Genomic DNA, 20939 nt, shown 5'->3' with positions numbered 1-20939 from the left:
CCCAAAGTCTTGTTAAGTTGGCAAATTCCTGAGTACCACCACAAAACTAGTGATTCAAAATCTCAGGGAGTAGACACCAGGATTTAGCAGTTTTAACAAGCTCAATAAAGATTGAGAATACTAACCTACGTGGTGAAAAACATGTGACTAGTTATATGTAAGCTGTAGTGAATTTTGAAAAAGGAATGCAGAGCTTCTATTTTGTTGGTGAATTCATCAAGGTCACTAAATCACTGACTACTCTTGCACATTTAAGGCTAAGGCCTATGTTAAACAAAATCTACTTAAAGAGAGATTTAAAGTCTTCATTAGTAAAAAATTACAACTATGAGATTAAGTTAAATTATATTCGTTATTAAACTAAACAACCTATTTACTAAACTTTCAATAAATTGCATTGTATATCACAAAGTGCTCTTCTCAAATATATTTATTTTCCAGCACCCAACACAGGCATTCATTCATTCAAATCTGTTTGCTGAATGTTTGTACAACATTCACTTGTAAATATGAATGAATTTGTAAGTAACTACTAACACATCACTAAAAACTTCACATACAAGAACTCTTTTTTTTTTTTAATTTTTTTTTCAACGTTTATTTATTTTTGGGACAGAGAGAGACAGAGCATGAACGGGGGAGGGGCAGAGAGAGAGGGAGACACAGAATCGGAAACAGGCTCCAGGCTCTGAGCCATCAGCCCAGAGCCCGACGCGGGGCTCGAACTGACGGACCGCGAGATCATGACCTGGCTGAAGTCGGACGCTTAACCGACTGCGCCACCCAGGCGCCCCCAAGAACTCTTTTAATCCACACAGAAATCCTGTATGATAAGTACTCTTATCTCCAGATAATGAGCAAACTGAAGCAAAGTAGGGAAAAGACTTGCCTAAGCTAGTCAGTAGATACATTCAAACCAAGGCAGGCTGGCTCCAGAATCTGGAGCCACTAGACTATATTGCTTTCCTGATTTAAAACCAAATGTTATTCATCTAGTAATAGATTCCTTAAATAAAGCTGTAACATCTTTAAAGTTTTATTGTTCATCATTTTAATACTTATATTTGGCAAAAAAAAAGAGCACAATTATTTCAGATTTTTCTAATCTGCTTAATACACTGCTAAGAGCTGAACGCTTTTGTCTCGTTGATTTCCTCAACAGCTTAGCTTAGAGAAATTAATCTTTTCCCACAATATCTATGGTTTTATTCTAAAGACTTGCAACCTTATAGGCTTTGTTTTGTTTATTACAAAATACATTCACTATAAGTATGAGAGTTAAAAATCTTATTATCCAAGGGCGACTGGGTGGCTCAGCTGGTTGAGTGTCCAACTTCGGCTCAGGTCATGATCTCACGGTTCACGAGTTCAAGCCCCATGTCAGGCTCTGTGCTGACAGCTCAGAGCCTGGAGCTTGCTTCAGATTCTGTGTCTCCTTCTCTCTCTGCCCGTCCTCAGCTCGTGCCCTGTCTCTCTGTCTCTGTCTCTCTCTCTCTCTCTGACTCTCTCTCTCAAAAATAAACATTAAAAAAAAATTTTAAATCTTATTATCCAGAGATAACTATTATTAACATGTCATCATCTATTCTTCCAGATTTATTATATGCATAATACTCTCACTTTCCACCAATACCACCAAATAAAATAAGTAAAATCACTGTATAAATTGATAGGAACTGAAACTGTTTTACTCTGCATAAAAAGACAGGAAATGAATTACTGTTATAAGATAGAAAATATTCTAAGCTACCATTCCATAACGTAAACCCTGAGAACATTGCTTTTTACAAGTAACTAAGTTTTGTTTTGCAGTAATCGTTTTCTAAAAACAAAAATAGTTTCATCGGTGCTTCATAAAAGTCTACAATTAGCCTTATCTAAAAACACTTACTTTCAGAGAAAAAGCTTCACATTCAAGAAATGTGACACAATGCGTTGGGATGAGCACTGGGTGTTGTATGGAAACCAATTTGATAATAAATTATATTTAAAAAAAAAGAAATGTGATACAATGAGTTTCTTACATTTTGCTATATACTCCGCTTTGATTTTCAACATTAAGAATTAAGTTTTGCTATACACCTTAAATTCATATAATGTTTTACATCAAATATAACTCAATATAAAAGAAAAAGAATGGAATTAAGTCTAAAGTTCTAAGTAAAAAGTACTCCTTGGTGATGTCATTTATACTACCATTCTGAGGTCCCAGCCATTTCCCTGTCTTCTAGCTTCACAATCGTGGGTCTGGAGCACTGCCACACACTGCATCCCACAGCATGATATGCAACACAAAACGATCTCAATAACCTATTACTCACGTTTCCTTTACTTCAAGAGCAGCCCAGTAAAGTACCCTGGTTTCATATATAAGCCAGGTCCAAACCACATTCTCCGTGATCCTACTCTCTGAGATGTCTGAAGGATGTGCTGTGGCTGTTGGCTGCATTTCCCCCTAGAACTGCCTAATCCAAGAGGCCTGCTACAATTGCTAAATATAAGGTAGCCATACGCAAGCTTCTTGCATAAACTCTAACAAAGACTCTAGATAACAGACAATGGTTAGTATGTCTTTATTAACACATCACAGTTTTACCCTACCTCAGATGTTACCAAGCCTAGCTGATCAGAAACACCTGTGGAACTTTTTAAGAACAGATTACGGGGCCTTCTACTCTTCCAAGAACATCCTCACTCACCCATCTGCTTCCCAGAAGGCTAATTTGAGTAGATCTACAGTGACATTGGGTTAAAAAAAAAAAAAAGTTAAGAAACTGTTTTAGTTACCTAGATCCTTGCTATTCAAAGCATGAGAAGCATCAATATCACCTGGGAGCTTGTTGGAACTACAGAATCTCAGGCCCATCAGACCTACTGAATCAGACCTGCAGCTTAACAAGATCCCCAGGTGATTAGCACAAACATTAAAGTCTGGGGGCGCCTGGGTGGCTTGGTCGGTTAAGCGTCCGACTTCGGCTCAGGGCATGATCTCACGGTCCATGAGTTCGAGCCCCGCGTCGGGCTCTGTGCTGACAGCTCGGAGCCTGGAGCCTGTTTCAGATTCTGTGTCTCCCTCTCTCTCTGCCCCTCCCCTGTTCATGCTCTGTCTCTCTCTGTCTCAAAAATAAATAAACGTTAAAAAAAAAAGTCTGAAAAGCACTGCTCTAGATGATTCTGATGTATTGCCAGCTTTCAAAAGCACCACTCTATTTAACTCCCTAATTCTCAAAATGTTTAAGGAAGACTATGAATAAATTTCCAGTGTAGTTTGGTTATTGCAAAGGGGCTACCAAGAAAGTCAGGAGTAACAGATTTTTAAGAGCCCCACCGCTACGATTTCACTCACCCTTGCATTACATATGGGAACTGATGAGTCTGTGCTGGGTCGGTTTGTGCTTGTGGAAGGGTACGTTGCCTCAATCCTTCCGAGGAAGAACTGGCAGATAAAGACAAGGTTTCTTGACTGGATGATGGAGTTGTTGATCCTGACTGATCTGAATTCTACAACAAAAATGTAATTATTTTTCCAAGGAGATTTAATTCATTGCAATCATGAGATTCGAGACACATTGCTAAATATGTATTGATGAAATACCTCTGCAAATAGTGAATTTTAGAAATATACTGACTTGAATCATGTGCCCATAATAGGTCGATATTTTAATTCTGATGAGATTAAGAGTTCAGAAAATCAACAAACACGTTTTTTCAAAGAATGAACAAGATACCAATTAAGATTTTAAAATTCTCATGTTCTGATGATGTTATTAACTCCCAAATTCAATAACTTTAAAAAATATGACCCCTTGAAGATGACCCCAATTTACCTTTTGAAAAGTGTGTCACAAGTTTTACGTAAATGTAAAACACAATTACATTTGATATAAATTGTAGTTCTCCCACTTTAAATAGCTGGAGACAATATAATTTTAACATCCTTCCAAGCTCATTAAAATTGTATTTTACCTGTACTGCCTTCCTACTGAATGTCTTTTTATATGTCTACCTTTCTAAGTCCTGCCACGTAAAAGGTCCTAAGGACACTGGTCTTTTTGCAAAACTAACAAAGCTTTCTTTAAGAGGTTATTCCACATAAAACAGCGTCAAATATCTTACGAGAGAGTGTGATTCTTAGGGGCATAACCTGGTAAAGGCTTCCTTTTTGTCAAGATTGCTCACTAAATGGACCAGCATCATATGATACTCAGTTTAAAAAAATCATAGGAGAAAGGCATAGCCATTTGGCAGCACAGCCTAATTTTGCTAGAACTAATGATTTCTGACCTTATTAACTCTTTCATGACTAGATTTTTAAGACATTCTCAAATCCCACTGAAATTTCTCAGCCATAAAAAAAAGGAGAATTCAACTTAAGTTTCCCTTGATACTTTTCAGATTTTCCTAACACACCTTGAAAAAACTGAATATACATACTCATGACATGAAATCATGGCCGAGGAACCACATGACAAGTTGAAAGGGGTCTTTCTGAACAAAAACTGAAGCAACACAACTGCGTCCAAAGACTCTGTGCCAATGCCAATGTTTTGTCCCTTCTCATGAAAGGTAGGAAACATATGAAGACCCCTTGGCCTTTGTTGGCAAACCGTATCTCAGTTTAATGTAAGCTAAATTCCCACAGCTAGTACTAGAAAATACTTACCACTAAGGCCATGCTTAAGGATCTATTTTCTTAAAGAGGCAATTAACTAGTAATTACTGAAAGATCCTCCAACTAGTTACCACCTCTGTGATCCATCCCCTCCTTAAAGTTTTGGCTAAACTCTTAACAAGAAGGAAAGTATACTTGGCAGAGTATGTAAGTTCCCTGCCCATGAAATTTAAAGCAAACTTCCACTCATCCAATCATTTTCTCTCATCATCAAAGGTGTCATATAAAATAATGGGAAACCAAAAATAATTTAACATAAAGGATTTGTCTTTCAACTGGTAGAGTATGACTAGGTTGAAAAGTTCAACTATTAAAAAAAATTCCAAGACAATTTTAGTCAGATGAAAAATAAGAAGGGAAAAATGAATACCCAAGTCTGAAAGAATTGAATAAGAAATTTTTTCCTGACATTGAAATGCATGCCCAAATCCAGTCATTTTAAAAAACAAAATTCTTGAGCAATCTACTTGAAGATGATTTAGCATACTTAAAATTTAAATAATTTAATGAACCTTGAATATAATACAGTATATCAAGTACCTTTAGTACTTTCGAAACTGTACTGGTCTTACATTTTAAATTATATAACCATATCATCACTCTGTTTTCTGAGTATTTTAGTAATTAAAACCTTGAAGATTGGATCTTCAGTCTATACACAAATTATAACTCATGGAGAACAAGCTTCAAGGAGTAATACTCTACACTGGATCTCTAAAAACAAAGTTTAGATGTCTAACTCAAGCTGTTCAAAACACAGTCTCACAATGCACAAGCTCCAATCGTTCTGTTTTTCACTTAAAAGGATAATCAGAAAATTTCAACATTTACTCCTCCCAAAACAACTCACAGAATTGCTGCTGGATGCCAATGCTTCATGACTTTCTCTAGTGGTGCTGGATTTTGGAGAACTGGGAGGAGTCCGAGAAGTACACACTAGATGAACCATATGATACTCATCTTGCTAAAATTAAAGAAGATTACATTTAAAGGGTAGTATTGGAAAATGTTTAGTTCAAAAAGTCAATAGCTAAGCTGAAATATTTAACTCAAATTTTAAGTTCCTTTCTAGCACAGCCATTTTATTAGTAGTAAATTTTTGCCACTTGAAGGTACATTTACCATTTCAGTATTTGGTACTAACACCCTTCTGAATTCAATATATTCTCCAGGCTTAGAAAATGGTCTAACTACTCAGTACCTGCTATATGAAAAAATGATTACTTTGTATATCAAGGAATCTTGAAGCAAGAAGTGCTGTAAAGTTGCATCAATGCAATCTATTACTTCAACATAAAAACACCGAGCACCTTAGTACCAAAACTATGTAATAGTCACATTGAAGCTGAGGCCTACAAACTTTTGAGTACTGAAAATATTTCCATTACAAGAAACTCAATTTCACCATGCTCTCATATGCCTTAATCCTAGCAAGGTAATATATAGTTTGTTTGGTTTTTTTTAATTCAAAACTAGTTTTACCTATAACAATTATACACAGATTGAAAGGGTACATTTGAACTATATTCCTTACATATTCCATGTGTTTCCATAAACCTACAACTATGACTAAAGGAAAATATTCTAATATTGATTAGGATTGGCATTTAAGCTTAGTGATTTCATGAGTATATTTATAGTCAGACATAAAGCTAGGATAGAAGATAGAGAAAGGAAAGAAAATAAAGGAGGGCAGAGCAAAGGATGGCTCAGCAATTTAAAGACAGAAAAGAAAACCAGAGAATGATAAATAAAGAAAAGGGGGCAGGAAGAAAAGAAAGATGCCCAGTTGTGAGAAAGAGAAACAAAGCTACCAGAAACTAAAAATTTATCAACTATCTCACATAAACCCAGAATTGGGCTTAATTCTGAGGTGAATCCAAAAAAGGGTAAGAGTCAGCCCCTCCCCTAAAGAGGCTCACAAACTGTTAAGAGATCAGACTAGCATATCAGAGCACAATTAGGGAATATATAAAACAGTCTTTGGCACAAAACTGAGAAGCACGAATTGCAATTGCCTGAGGAGTTTAGAGAAAGGAGTTAACGGGATTGGAATGCTAGGGAAAAGGCATCCCCAGAGACAGCATGACATGAGATGTGCCTAGCAAAGTAGGTAGAAAGCACGCCTGATTTACAATGTCTTCTTAGCTTTGGAATGCAGAATACTAAAAGGCATCCAAGTATAAGATGTTTATCCTTAAAAAAAAAAAAAAAAAAAGATGTTTATCCTTAGAAACCTAGTTTCAAAGGTTATGTAAGTCACAAGTAACAATTTTCATTCACCTTTGGGAGAAATATTTCTGCAAAACATTTTATAACTAAACAAGTAAAACTAATGGCAGGACCTATCTGAATAAAAGCAAATACACTGACTTTAACAAAGACGCTTTAAAGATCTATTCAAAACATAAACATACTGTTCAAAACATTTTCTATAGGGGTACAGCAGTCCTTGAACTGAAGCGTTTTTATTTGAACTCTTCTGGTCAGAAATCATTTCCGGAAGCAAAAACCTTCTAAAAGGTATTCACATGCCAAGTCTAGCCATCCTTGGTTTAAAAATAATAAATAATTTTGTATTTTTTTTAGTTTATTTATTTTGAGAAGAGAGGGTGTGCACGCATATGGATGGGCACACTAACAGGGGAGGAGCAGAAAAAGAGGAAGAGAGAGAATCCCAAGCAGGCTCCATTCCACCAGCACAGAACCCGACGTGGGGTTCAATCTCACAAACCATGAGATCAAGACCTGAGCCAAAATCAAGAGTCGGACACTTAACCAACTGAGCTACCCAGGTACCCCAAAAATGTGTATTTCAAAGAGCATATGGCAGAAACGTTTTTAAGCATAAACACAAGAGGGAAAATGAACAGGTGGAGCACAGAGGATTTCCAGGGTAGTGAAACTATTCTTTAGGATACTATAATGATGGATACATGTCACTACACATTTGTAAAAACCCACAGATTGTATGCACACCACCAAGAGTGAACCCTAATGTAAACTATGGACTTTTGATGATAATGCTTCATCAGTGTAAGATACTGTGCACAATATCAATTGTAACAAATATACCACTCTGATGCAGAATTTTGTTAGTGGGGTAGCCTCTGCATGTGGAAAGACAGGAGGCATATGGGAAGTCTCTATGCCTTCTGCTCAACTGTGCTGTGAACCTAAAACTACTCCAAAAATTCAAGTCTAGGGCACCTGGCTGGCTCAGTAGGTAGAGCATGTGACTCTTGATCTCAGAATGATGAATGCAAGCCCCAGATTGGGGCATAGAGCTTAACATTAAAAAAAAAAAAAAACCAAATCAGCGAAAGGGGCAAAAAATCTGCCACAAATTCCACTATTTTTGAGGGGGGCCAGGGAGGAGAGGTTATTAAACCACTTTGCCAACCTGAAACTACATGATTAAAATGAAAATTACAGCAAGAAGTCACACTGGCAAAGCTAAAATTTCAACTATCTAAACAAAAGGAACATACCAGCATAAGATTTTTTAAAGTTTCCCACAGATGATCATAAACATACAGGAGAGGACATAGACCTTCTAAATCAGATTAGGGTTATCCAAAAGAACATTAAGAGTTAAGTCAAAAAGTTAAGTTTGTGAAACACAAAAGCTATGTATCTGATTCTGCTCAAATCACAAACAAAAAGCAGCATCTCAAATGCAGAAAAGTTATGAAAGTATAAATTCCACAAATGAACATGAGCTAAGACGAGCTGCCTTTAAAATTACTAGCATTCAGGGGTGCCTGAGTGGATTAATAGGTTGAGTATCTGACTTCAGCTCAGGTCATGATCTCATGTTCATGGGTTCGAGCCCCCCATTGGGCTCTGTGCTGACAGCTCAGAGCCTGGAGCCTGCTTTGGATTCTTTGTCTGCCTCTCTCTCTGCCCTTGCCCTGTTTGTGCTCTCTCAAAAAATAAAATAATAATAATAAAGTTAAAAAATTACTAGCATTTAAGCTGATTGTCAAAAAATTACTTTGAAATATATTTTAGCTCTGAGCACTAGCATTCAAAGTTTGCTAATCGATGGGCCAATTGTACTTCCTTTCATCTCCTGTCCTGAAATTAAATTCCTACCTCAAGCAACTTGTATTAAAATATCATGCAGTTTGGTCAAAAGGGGATTTAAGAGAGAAGAGATTATCAATGAAAATCCTTCACCACTACTTGAACACTACTCCCGCACTACTGATAAGTCAATACTGCCTTCTAATATGACAAATACCTAAACACAAACATATAATCCTATTTTAGATTTAGCCATCAGATGGATATACAAAACTGTTTACCTAAACTAATTAGAATCTATCATTATGTTCTTTACTTTCTAGTTCAAGTTTACCTGTTATGCTCCCCAAAAGGGTTGATTTTAAGTATGTAAAAACTGAACCAGCTAAATATCAGTAAAGCTTCAGAACATATCTCCTCTCACTCTGAATGTATCTGGTATCAAATAGTTGTAGAAAAGCTTACTTTTCTGAGAATGTCTTTCAGCTGCAGATGATCGGGAAGCAGTCTGCCCGAATACACCAATCTTTGATCCTTCGTCAACTAAGAAATGGGACAAAGAAAAGATTTCAACTTTTTCTAATTATACAAATTGGAAATTGGGAATAACATGCCTAAATATGAGTAAAGTAAAACTCCCTTTAGGCACAGATAAGCAGAAAACTGACATAACTTAAAATTATTTTTTCCAAATTCGACATAAGACATTAAGAGCTCAGCAAATGGTAGTCTACCTATTGTAGGTACAATAAAATACAGGTAATTAACAATGTTTTAAAAGATAAGGAAAAAAAGGTAAATTGGAAGTTCGCCTTTCAGCCATAATGCAATGCATGTGTGACTATCATTAAAGGCCTTCAAGACTGTAAATAAGAAGGTGGTTGGTCTTCTAGCAGTAATAGCTAACAATGGGATATACCTTCAAGGTCACCACAATTAGTCTGTATTGTTTTGTCAGTATTTTTAATCTAAAAGGATACATAAGATTTATTTTCTTATTTACTAACATCATACAGAACAATTTATTGGTTTTAATTCAAGAGCCATTTGGATTTACAGTTTTACATGATAACTATTCTAGTTTTTATTATTCCTGCCACTCTCACAAATACCTCTATATATTTTTCAAAAACACAAGACTAAAGAAAAACTAACTCAAGTGCATGGAGATTCAGCTGCCATCTCCATATGCAACCAAGAATAGGAAATAAGTTCTGGTTGTCTCTGCCTTATTTTGTACGTATGATAAATCTGCTAAGTGCTCGCAATGCTAGCATTAAAGTATTTAAAATCAAAGCATTTATGTACAGTCCCCATAAGACCTCCCCAGAAAACAGGCAAAGGTTCCATGAATTCTATTAAAACAATTAAATATTAGCCATATCAACAACTGGTAAATATGCCGAATCCAAACAACTATAACAATTTTCAAACAAAACATATGTATTCAACATGGCTACTAAAAAAGGGTCTTATAATAAAAATAATCACAATAGAACCTGTCATACTGAATAAGTAAGATCTGTGGTTCAGGGGTTCTTAGGTACCAAAGATGAAGGGAAAGGTATAACTGTCTTTCCAAGATATTTAGCTGTTAGACATAATCTAGCTTCTCCTGTATTTTTGAGTGTGCCATTCCTAAAAGGCACAAGTTCAAATTCCTGTATGTCAACAACCAAACAGAATACAGAAAGTTTAAAAAAAAAAATACATATCCCAAATCTTGAAACTTCAATCAATACATTTAAATACTGAGTGAGGAATAAACAGTAAATTATATAAATAACATAAGTTAAAAGCTAAGAAGATAATAATTGATTTAACCCTTGAACTAAATGAATTCTATAATACAAGTTTCCATAATGCATTTATTAACTCAGCTGGAAGCTAAAGTTTCTTTGACAAAGACTACAGCCATCATAAGCTATCATTTTTCCACCAGTCCAAACATTTAATAGATACTTCTATGTCATATCATCATTCTGCACAGAGGACATCAGTCTTATGAATTTTTTACTTCACTATGAAAATTCTCAAACACACACAAGGTAGAGAGAACAAAATGAACTCCCAGTTATCATCATCAAAACTTCCCAAATATTCAACTCCAATAATTATCAATACTTTGCTATTCTTGTTTCATCTATCCCCCGCTGCCTTTTTGAGGGAAAAGAGTTTCAAAGCAAATATCACACATCATTTCTTTCCACCCGTAAAAACAGTATGTTTCTGGAACAGATTTTTGTTTTTTCTTTTTTGTTTTTTCAAATAACCACAATGTTACCACAATCAACAAAATAAATATTAATTTGGTCAACTCCAAATAAACTTTTATCTTTTCACAGCAAGGGAATATCAATTTTCAAAAAGGCAGAATACATAAAATAACAAAATTACACAGTACCCTCCCATAAAGTACACTGAAGCAAAAACAAGCATGGATGAGGATGTAGAGAAACTTTGGAGAACTGTCACACACTGCTGATAGGAATGTAAAATGCAACAGCCTCTGTGAAAAAGTTTGGCACTTCCTCAGAGTTAAACAAAGAGTTGCCTGATGATTCAGGATATACCCCGTTCCATTCCGAGGTATATACCAAAGAGAACTGAAACCATGTCCACATGCCTAAGAATATCCATAACAGCATTAGTCATAATAGCCAAAAACTGGAAACAACTGAAATGCCCATCAATTGATAAATGAATAAACAAAACATGAAATATACATATAATAAATATTAGTTGGCCACTAAAAGTAATGAAGAATTGATACATGCTATATAATGTGAGTGAACCTTGTAAACATTAGGCTAAGTGAAAGGAGCCAGACAAAAAAAGACCACATATACTATGATTCCATTTATATGAAATATCCAGAATAGGCAAATCTTACAGATACAGAAAGTAGATCCGTAGTTACAAGGAATGAGGGAACAGAGAACGGAGAGTGGCTACTAGGGGGTGTACGTTTCCTTTTTTGAGGTAACGAAAATGTTCTGGAATTAGATAGTGGTAACAACTGCACAACTTTGTGAATTACTAAAAATCACTGAGTTGTACATGTTACAGAGCAATTTTTATACTATGTGAATTATATCTCAATTAAAAAATTGTTGCTTGAAATTATTCAAATGCCTTCAAAAAATCAGAAATTTTAAAAAGAGAAAGGAATTCTTTAATTTTACTGGGATTGAAAACAGAAAAAAAGGAATTTTCATGTGCCTAACTTAGGTGAGATGATCTGAAAATTTTTTCTATGTCACTAAAAAAAAATTGCCTCTTCACTTTATTTATTTTTTTTTTAATTTTTTTTTCAACTTTTATTTATATTTTTTTGGGACAGAGAGAGACAGAGCATGAACGGGGGAGGGGCAGAGAGAGAGGGAGACACAGAATCGGAAACAGGCTCCAGGCTCTGAGCCGTCAGCCCAGAGCCCGACGCGGGGCTCGAACTCACGGAGCGCGAGATCGTGACCTGGCTGAAGTCGGACGCTTAACCGACTGCGCCACCCAGGCGCCCCTGCCTCTTCACTTTAAATATTAATGAATTAATTTAGATATCTGGAAAACCAGTGGTTAGACATAGTAACAACCCAATAATCAACTGAGCTTTCAACTAGCCATTTTGGATTACAGACTACAGTATCAGGAAAAATAGAAATGTTGAGATCTCAATTCAAATTCAATTTCACTTATAAAAGTGATACAATTTTTTTTTCTCCAGACCTGCTAATAACAGTACCTTTTACCTTGATTAAAAATCCATTTCTGTATTATTTAGGGTAAGTAATGCTAGCTGCTATAACAAACCCCATAATCTCAGTAGCTTGACACAATAGAAGTTCATTTTTCTCTCAATTAAAAAAAATATTATATGGTACCCTTTCAATATAAAAATCCCTAAGACTCAAGATTGGTAAATCTAAAACAAAGTACTGATTAAATTGTCAATTAAAAGTCTACTGTTAACATACTGGCTACACAGATACATCTAAATATACTTGACCATTTATGTTAACACTACCATCATTCTTCCCATTGCTCATATGCTACATCCAATAATAGGCAGCAATCCCTATCAGATATGCTATTTTCACTGCCTCCACTGTTCAATAGCAGACGAAGTCCAGGGAAATATGTATGGTACCTGGTGTTATATGGTAGAGCAGAAACAGCTAAATTACCAAGTTGGAAACATCCTGATGGTACTCTGAGGAGCCCAAAGGCAGAACTATGCCACACCAAATAAATACCTGCTTAACTAGCTAGCCCAAAAAATTCTGCCATCCACTTAACAGACATGGTGAGGAAAGCTCACCTACTAGTATAATATATAAAAGTCATAAACTGGGGATATTTGTTTTCTACAGGGCTTACATATACTATCTAAAGTATCTGACTTTTTAACGTTCAATCAGATATCAGAAAGAGATAAAATTCTATGTATCCCTGGGGCAACTGGGTGGCTCAGTCAGTTAAGTGTCCACCTTTGGCTCAGGTTGTGATCTTGCGGTATGTGGGTTCAAGCCCCACATCCGGCTCCTGTGCTGACAGCTCAGACAGAGCCTGGAGCCTGCTTCAGATTCTGTGTCCCCCTTTCTCTCTCCTCCTTCCCCACTCATGCTCTCTGTCTCTCTTTCTCTCTCAAAAATAAACATTAAAAAAATTTAATTCTATGTATCCCTAATCCCTAAAATATTCACAAGAGTCTGATAGATGAGCTAAAAGGCCAACAACAGTTTCATATTTCTAGAAAATCACCTAGTTGGTATCAAAAGACTAAATTTTTTACATGAAGAAATAGGTCTCTCAATATGCATGGCTTAAAAAAATCATGTTTAGTATATCTAACATCAACATAATCAAATAGCTTAGTAAAAAATCTTCATCTTATATGTTAGTTCAAAGAACTATAACCCAAGTCCTTTGAAAGTGGTCATAATTAGTATTTCAGTACTTACATATAATATAGTTCAGTCACAAGTGTCCAATAGCTTTAAAGAGGTGGTTCCCAGAGGTGGGACCTTCACATTTGTGGAAAATGAATTCTCTGAATTTGTACTGCGACATATCTTCCTCCCACTGCCACTGAATTCACCCAATTTAGAGCTCCAGAGAATTCAGAAATACTGTAAAGTGGAAGCTTGGTTTACCCAAACTGCCTCCACCCTTTATCTCTGCGCAACAACAGTATACAAAACCAGCATTCAGGAGCTTAAAAAGTAATTTTCTCTGGAACTCCAAAGGGACATTCCCTGCTTAGCTGTTTCCACTTATAGGCCACTTGCAAATCAGAATGCCACAATACCTGACTGCTATGGTTCAAACAGACAAGCAAGAATGTGAAAAGATAAAGCAAAACAATGTGCTTTGAAGTCTTTTAAGATGCCAAGTTCCCGTATCTTCCCTAAAATGTATCAAAATAAACAGAGAATCACACACTAAGATGACATACATCAGAACAGAATTAAGGCTGTGTTATTATCCATTCATTTATAGCCTTTAAATGACACACCATCTAAACGCATACATCTCCTTTTACAGTTCACTTACTTCTTTTCAATTTGCAAGTATATAAAAACTAAGATGGCCAGATCCTTAAAAGCCTTTCTTCATCTTATTACACATAACCATCATATACAATGTAAATTATAATAGTTAAGTGCTGAGGCTTGAAAGTCAGACCAACCTGGGTTCAAATTCCAGTTCTACCACTTAAGGAATTCTATGACCTTGGGGAAAAAAATCACCAAGCCTCAGTTTCCTTATCTATAAAATAGAGCTAATAATAAAACTTACCTCATAAGGTGTCTATGAAGAATAAATGTGATAAAACATATAAAATGCCTAGTAGAATGCCTAGTACACATGGCAACCACTTAGTAAATGGAAGTTTAAAATTTCAGCACCAAATATGACAGTTAAATAAACACATTTGAGACCATCAAATCACTATCTGTTATATAAAGGAGAAAAACTTAAAGTTCTAGAAAAATTCTATTTTATTTAAAAAAAATTTTTTTTTTCAACGTTTAATTATTTTTGGGACAGAGAGAGACAGAGCATGAATGGGAGAGGGGCAGAGAGAGAGGGAGACACAGAATCGGAAACAGGCTCCAGGCTCTGAGCCATCAGCCCAGAGCCCGACGTGGGGCTGGAACTCACGGACCGCGAGATCGTGACCTGGCTGAAGTCGGACGCTTAACCGACTGCGCCATCCAGGCGCCCCATAGAAAAATTCTATTTTAAAAAGCCTTATGCATGAGGGGCATCTGGGTGGCCCAGTCGGTTAAGCATCTGACTCTTGGTTTCAGCTCAGGTCATGATCTCATGGTTCATGACATGGAGCTCCCCATCAGACTCTGCACTGACAGCACAGATTTTTGATAAATTTTAGGGAAGATATGGAACTTTCTCCCTCTCTCTCTGCCCCTCCCCTGCTCATGCTCTCTATCTCAAAATAAATAAATTTTAAAAAACTATTAAAAACAAAAGACTGATGCATGACTAAACAAAACACAGTACTGTTATTTCCCCAAAAATACATTAGGAAAAAGGCTACAAAGGAGTTAAATAAGTTAGCACTCATTCAAAACTTTTAACTTTTCATCAATCTTCACATTCAATTTATTATCTTTTGTTTGAAGTGTTTTAAAAATATGAACTATATTGCTAGGTGACATGAAACCCTCTTAAACACATGCAGTAAGATTTTAAAGACAAGTCTTATAAAACAAAAATTATTTATGTATATGGATTAAAGCTCCTTTAAGTCAACAGTTCTGAGATGGTTAAGTAAGTTTTAAAAATGACCTGTCTGAGGGAGGTCATAAAGAATCACAAAACTGAAACAGATATAAACCTCAAATTATATTACATAAGCTATTTCCACTGCTAATGAAAGTAATACTTCCATCTGAACTATAGGCAGTTTGGTTACAGAATGCCATATTCTCAGAGCAGAACTTATACAACTGGTTCTGTTCCTATTTCTTTAATTCCAACAGAATCGCAGAGCAGAGCAACAGTTTGAAAAAAGCACAACAAACCTCCCCAGCTGAGCAGGAGAGCTAGAAGACCTAAGCAACGAAACTGACTGCCTTAGTTTAACAGTATAAAGGACCAAGATAAAGGAAATCTACACGTTCAACAGGTATTTGCCCTCAAGACTGAAAAAAGGAGAGCCACGGCGTACAAGCCCCAGAAAGGTTTGCCTTAAGACTGAATCAGGTCCATCTTAGTTATTGTTTGTATGTGAGAAGAGAAAAAGAAAGAGATAATGAGAAGGTTGCCTAATCAGACTTAGAGATTCTTACTTTTTAAGTGTTCTCTAGGATAGTCCATTCTCTGAATAACATTAAGTCCAACCATTTTGATATTTACATCTCTAGAAAATAAGTCTAAACTAGATCAAAGTCTGAAACTACTCAAGTAAAAGTGGCCTTCTTTTGACAGGCATCTTCACACCCCAATGGCAGTTACCTAAATTACAGAATAATTTCACACTACAGGCCAATTTCAGGATCTGATAATCTAACATCATAAAGAGAAATGTCACATTAGAACATGATTCACAATTATCTATATACACTATCAGCTTGAACCGATGGTATTTTCCAGTTCCTAAACCAGGTCCTAAACCAATTATCAATACCATTCAAAGTTAAACAAAACTCCAAAAGCCTTCAATTCCACATTTGAGGTTTTTAGTGATGACACTGTAAAGTTGCACATAAACATGGCAACTGCCTTACTTCCTAACTGGAAAACACCTTCCCCTTTTTAGCCCATTATGAATCTGTAATCTTCATACATAGTACTATATTACATTTAGAATCATCAGTGCAATGTTACCTCTGAAATAACAGGGTTTAAAAAACAAAACAAAACAGGTATCATCTTGTCTGCTTAAAACTGTTATCAACTCTTGAGGTGCGTGGGTGGCTCAGTCAGTTAAGCGACCTTCTGCTCAGGTCATGATCTTGTGGTTTGTGGGTTCGAGCCCTGCATTGGGCTCTGGGCTGACAGCTTCGAGCCTGCTTCAGATTCTGTGTCTCCCTCTCTCTCTGCCCCTCCCTCACTCGCACTGTCTCTCTCTGTCCCTCCAAAAATGAATAAAAATGTTAAAAAAAAAAAAAACTGTTTTAAACTGTTATCAACTCTTTGCAAAAAATGTCCCTGTGAACCTTTTCTTAAAAAGCTACACATTCCCTTACCTACACTTCAGAGTTGACCACTCCCTCCCTCTGCTCCTACACCATTCAGTACCTCCCACTTGTGTAACACTAGTCACATAATATTACAGTTTTTTACTTACATATCTGTATACCCCACTAGACTCGAGCTTCATAACGGCAAAGGAACCATCACCACCTTCATGCTTAGCATATAGACATCCAAATGCCAGGTCAATAAAATCCTAATTAAATAAATAAATGAAGCCCAAGAAAGTATGCTTTGGTGGGAAGGAGTATATTTGCTCTGAGCTTACTGAAGAACAGAGAATTGAATTAAAATATCCAGGTGGAGATTATCTGTGATTAAGTCAAGTCAATATCTGACCATAAAGCTAGAATCTTAAGACTTAACACACTATTGCAGTTTGGCTAGAATTCTATTAACAGCAGTAGACATGTGACCTATCCTTTTAGACATCCTAAAAGGACAAATTCAAATCTCCATTCTTCTCACTCTAGTAGCTCCTATTTATTTTCCTAGAAGCCAGTGCCCACAGGGACCAAGGTTCTCCACCTACCCTTGGCTCATCAGATCTATCAGAGCCATCAACTTTTCTACTTCTTACCAGGGAACACCTGCTTCTACAAGACACTGGAATCCTACTTGGATTCCAAGTCACCCACCACCACCAGGCAGATCAGATGTACAAAGAAATCAGGCGTAAGAAATAATCTCTGTTAAACACCAAATAGCGCTTGAGATTCTGTGTTTCGGTAAACACAGAGTCAGTGTTAAGTAGTCATTGTGGGTGGTCATAAGAATCCAAACTTCCCCCATAATATTTTAATAATAATATTGTCTCTATTACAAAATGTCCTCTGTCCTTTGTAACCATCTTACAAAGTTAACTTTTAGTCCCCAATCCTATGTTGAGGACTACTTAGGGGGTATCATTAAACAGTTGGTCATTAAACAGATGCTTCCAATCAGTCTTCATGTGATCAATAAATTAGGATGTAAGCCTGTCAAATCTAATAACCACAGGAAGTTTTCAGTGACATTCTAAGACAACAAACACATGGTCCTCACCCCCCAGCTCCACCCACTCTCATTAACATAGAAATAAACTCCAGTTTTTACAGTTCTCTTAAGAGATGACTTTCTGGAAGAGTAGAAAAGTCAGGTTTGCCACAGGTAATTAATTGGCTGCATGTCATTTTGTACAGGCTCTGGAAGTGTGTGCCCAAGAAGCAGGTGGGTTAGGGGCAGGGGGGTGTAGGAAAGTTTGCAACTGATCTGTCCTCCATCTGATCCATGTGGGAGATACTGGAGATTAGTACTAGGAGGGCAGAACTCCTGCCAAAAGCTGGCTTCTCCTGTGTGCAGGTAAGGCAAATGGGTTTCACACTCTTAGATACCTTTTGAAAAGTGATACCTCTTGGTCTATCACCGTGCAAACCAAGCCCCTTTTGGTTTAATCATACAATATAAAGATCTCACATAAACACAAATTTCAGCATATATATTTAGGAATGGTATTCATGCTATATTATGAACAACACTATGGAAGTCTATGACTTTCAATTCTGATTATTCTGAAAAGCTATTTTCCACTTTGAAAACATGTAAAATGAATCATATGCAATAGGAAATGTTCTGTAATGCAGAAAATTTTAAAACAAATTGTCACCCCCTATATAAATCTTAATTTTCAAACAAAAGATCTGAATAAATGAGAGTTCCAACTAGCTTGTTCCAAGTACTTAAATACCTCAGGGTTTTCATTTCCCCTACTAAAAATATTTGTATCAAAAAGTACTGACAAACATAGATGACGCCAACTGAGTTGTTTTTCTAAGCCTCCTGTTTTTGCAGTAACTGCCCTATTTCTGTACTTCTAGAAGCCTAAACGCCTAAGGAAAGCAATAAAAGCTTTTATATGGGTTGCAGTGTTTATCTTTTCTTTTTAGGGTCCATCTGTCACTCCTATACTAGGCCGATGACTTATGTCCAATGAAAATGGTCCTTTTTTATGCCTGTCAATTCTTATGTCCTTTTATATTTTTGTACACAGTACTCTCACTAATTAACTGAACCTCAGGAGGAAGATATTAATGATGGTTGGGAAACACTCAAGGGACACACATACACTTCGGAACTCAAAATACTTCGTAGTCTAGCAAGAGACCTACTTGATTCAAGAGGGCAGGGAATGAACAGAGAGACTGGAGTGCATGGCACGGAAAGTTGCTGGCCAGAGCAGCTGCGCCCAGCTTTTAGACACTTACTGGTTTGCTAGGGTACACGTTAGACAGATGCGTTTTTAGTTTCCCCACGGTCCAGTTCAAGAAGCAGCTAATAGTCTGATCACTGTATTTCTGATTCGGTGCTTTAATGATGAGGGTCACAGGAATCTCCATCCCACTTTGGTCCATGGTGCCCCCAAAGTTGAACAGAGTCAAGAGGAGCAGTACTTAAGCCCAAATGGGCCGAGGTGGTAACTGCCGGCGCGACTGGTATGGGGAGGGCGGCAAGTAGATTCTTAATATTCCGTGTCCAAGTCAGTCACAAGTGCATCGGGTGATACAAAGGCCATTGCCGGTACCAAGGATGATGGACAGTGGCGGCGGTGGCGGCGGCGGAGTCTGGGGGGCCCGGCCGTGGGTGCAGCTTTCCCCGCCAGGTCCGGGCTCCGCCGGGCTCCGGACTGCGAAGGGAGGCCGGGAGGAAGAGAGAAAAATTGATGATAACGGAGAGTCACCGCCCCGCCCCCGCCGCGACCCCCAAGCTGAAACGCAACAAGGCCCCTAAGCGACGGCCCTGCCACGCGGGCCGGAGAAGGGGCCGAGCCGCTCAATGCGACCAGCCGGGGCAGGAGTACCTGAAAGAAGGCCGCGGGGCCCGCCACCGTCGCCCTTCGAGCCCGGGCAGGGCCGCCGGCAGCACAGTCCTGCCGGGCGTCCTCCGCAGCGGCCGCTCCCTTCCTGCTCCTCGACGGCGGCCACGGCACGGCCCAGGGTCTCGCGAGGTGGCGCGGTGGCCGCTGGAGAAGTTGGCCAAAGGGCGCGGCCCGCTCTCAGCCTGACCCCTCGGGCAGGACACAGCTGCGCGGCGGCGCAGGGCCGGGCGCGGTCAAGGCGGCTGCAGGTGGCGGGAGGGCGGGGACTAAAAACCGCGGCGCCCGGCGCGAGCGCGCTGGTTTTGTTGTTGTTATGAGGAAGGTCTAGCTCCCCTTTAAGCCGGAAGACGCAGGACGGAAGTGCGTCACGCGCGGCCCGCCCCGGCGCGCGGCCCTCTCTGTCCAGCAGCTACCGCCCGCCGCGCCCCCGCCGCCCCGGGTACCGCGGGCCGAGTTCCGGGTTGCCCCGAAGCCGCTAGTTGTTGGAGTCCACCTGGCCTGACCAATCGCTGGGTCCCGTCCCGCAGCGCACTCGCGCCTCGCCACTGGCCGAGCTGGCGCGCTAGCACATCCTGTTTTGACCACACCCTGAAGATTTGAGAAGCGTTCTTCCATCCTAGGAGTTGTCTGCAAAAGTTAGTGCCCTTCCAGATGTCAAATCAAACTTCTCAAATTTTCTGGTGTCTCCTGTCTGAAAAGCAGGGTACCAGGAGCTATGGCGGAGGAGAGACCATCAGGAGCATTGACTAGAAGCACTGCATCAGGAGCAGGGGCTTTCAGTTAAACCTGAAGTCTACCTCTACTTTCCGTGTGACCCTGGCTATCCTTTCTGAGCCTCGGTTTAGTTGTCTACATAGTAAAAGCTATCTAACTGCGTGTTGATGAGCAAATGAGCTATGTATGTAAACCATCTAATACTGTTCAGGCATATGACAGTCTCTCAAATCTCAATTTCCATCTTTTTCCTCTTAGTCTTAACAGAAGTTGGCAAGTGTTTACGGAGCCCCTGCTGTGTGTTTAGTACAGTGGGGGGTGTTTTACCGTTTAGGCGTAGAATGCAAAGGTTATGTCCACTGCCCAAAGCTGACTTCCTCTCCGTTTTCTGCATGGGTTTAGGAGTCAGGACAGCAAGTTAGTTAGATGTGCATTTTCATGGGCTTC

At 38.3% G+C, this 20939-nt stretch overlaps 1 protein-coding gene across 3 annotated transcripts in view; it reads right to left on the bottom strand.

The window, feature by feature from the left end:
* HERPUD2 (HERPUD family member 2) overlaps positions 1-20144 on the bottom strand; it is a 36020-nt gene extending 15876 nt beyond the window's left edge. The window contains exons 1-5 of one of the 3 annotated variants that reach the window (XM_040472269.1): positions 19761-20143; positions 19168-19586; positions 9167-9244; positions 5523-5636; positions 3347-3501 (exon numbers count right to left, since the gene is read on the bottom strand). In XM_040472269.1, coding sequence (XP_040328203.1) covers positions 3347-3501; positions 5523-5636; positions 9167-9244; positions 19168-19314 — 494 coding nt within the window. In that variant the 5' untranslated portion in view covers positions 19315-19586; positions 19761-20143. Of the gene's footprint in view, positions 1-3346; positions 3502-5522; positions 5637-9166; positions 9245-19167; positions 19587-19760 lie in introns of all 3 variants that reach the window. The other 2 variants (XM_040472270.1, XM_040472271.1) reach the window with 2 other exon arrangements.
* Between the last annotated feature and the right edge of the window lie 795 nt (positions 20145-20939).

This window comes from Herpailurus yagouaroundi, unplaced genomic scaffold (genome assembly GCF_014898765.1).
Source record: "Herpailurus yagouaroundi ecotype Mexico unplaced genomic scaffold, PumYag 100, whole genome shotgun sequence".
NCBI classification, from domain to species: Eukaryota; Metazoa; Chordata; class Mammalia; order Carnivora; family Felidae; genus Herpailurus; species Herpailurus yagouaroundi.
Note: the sequence above shows the minus strand (reverse complement) of the source record. Positions and strands in the feature narration are given on the sequence as shown.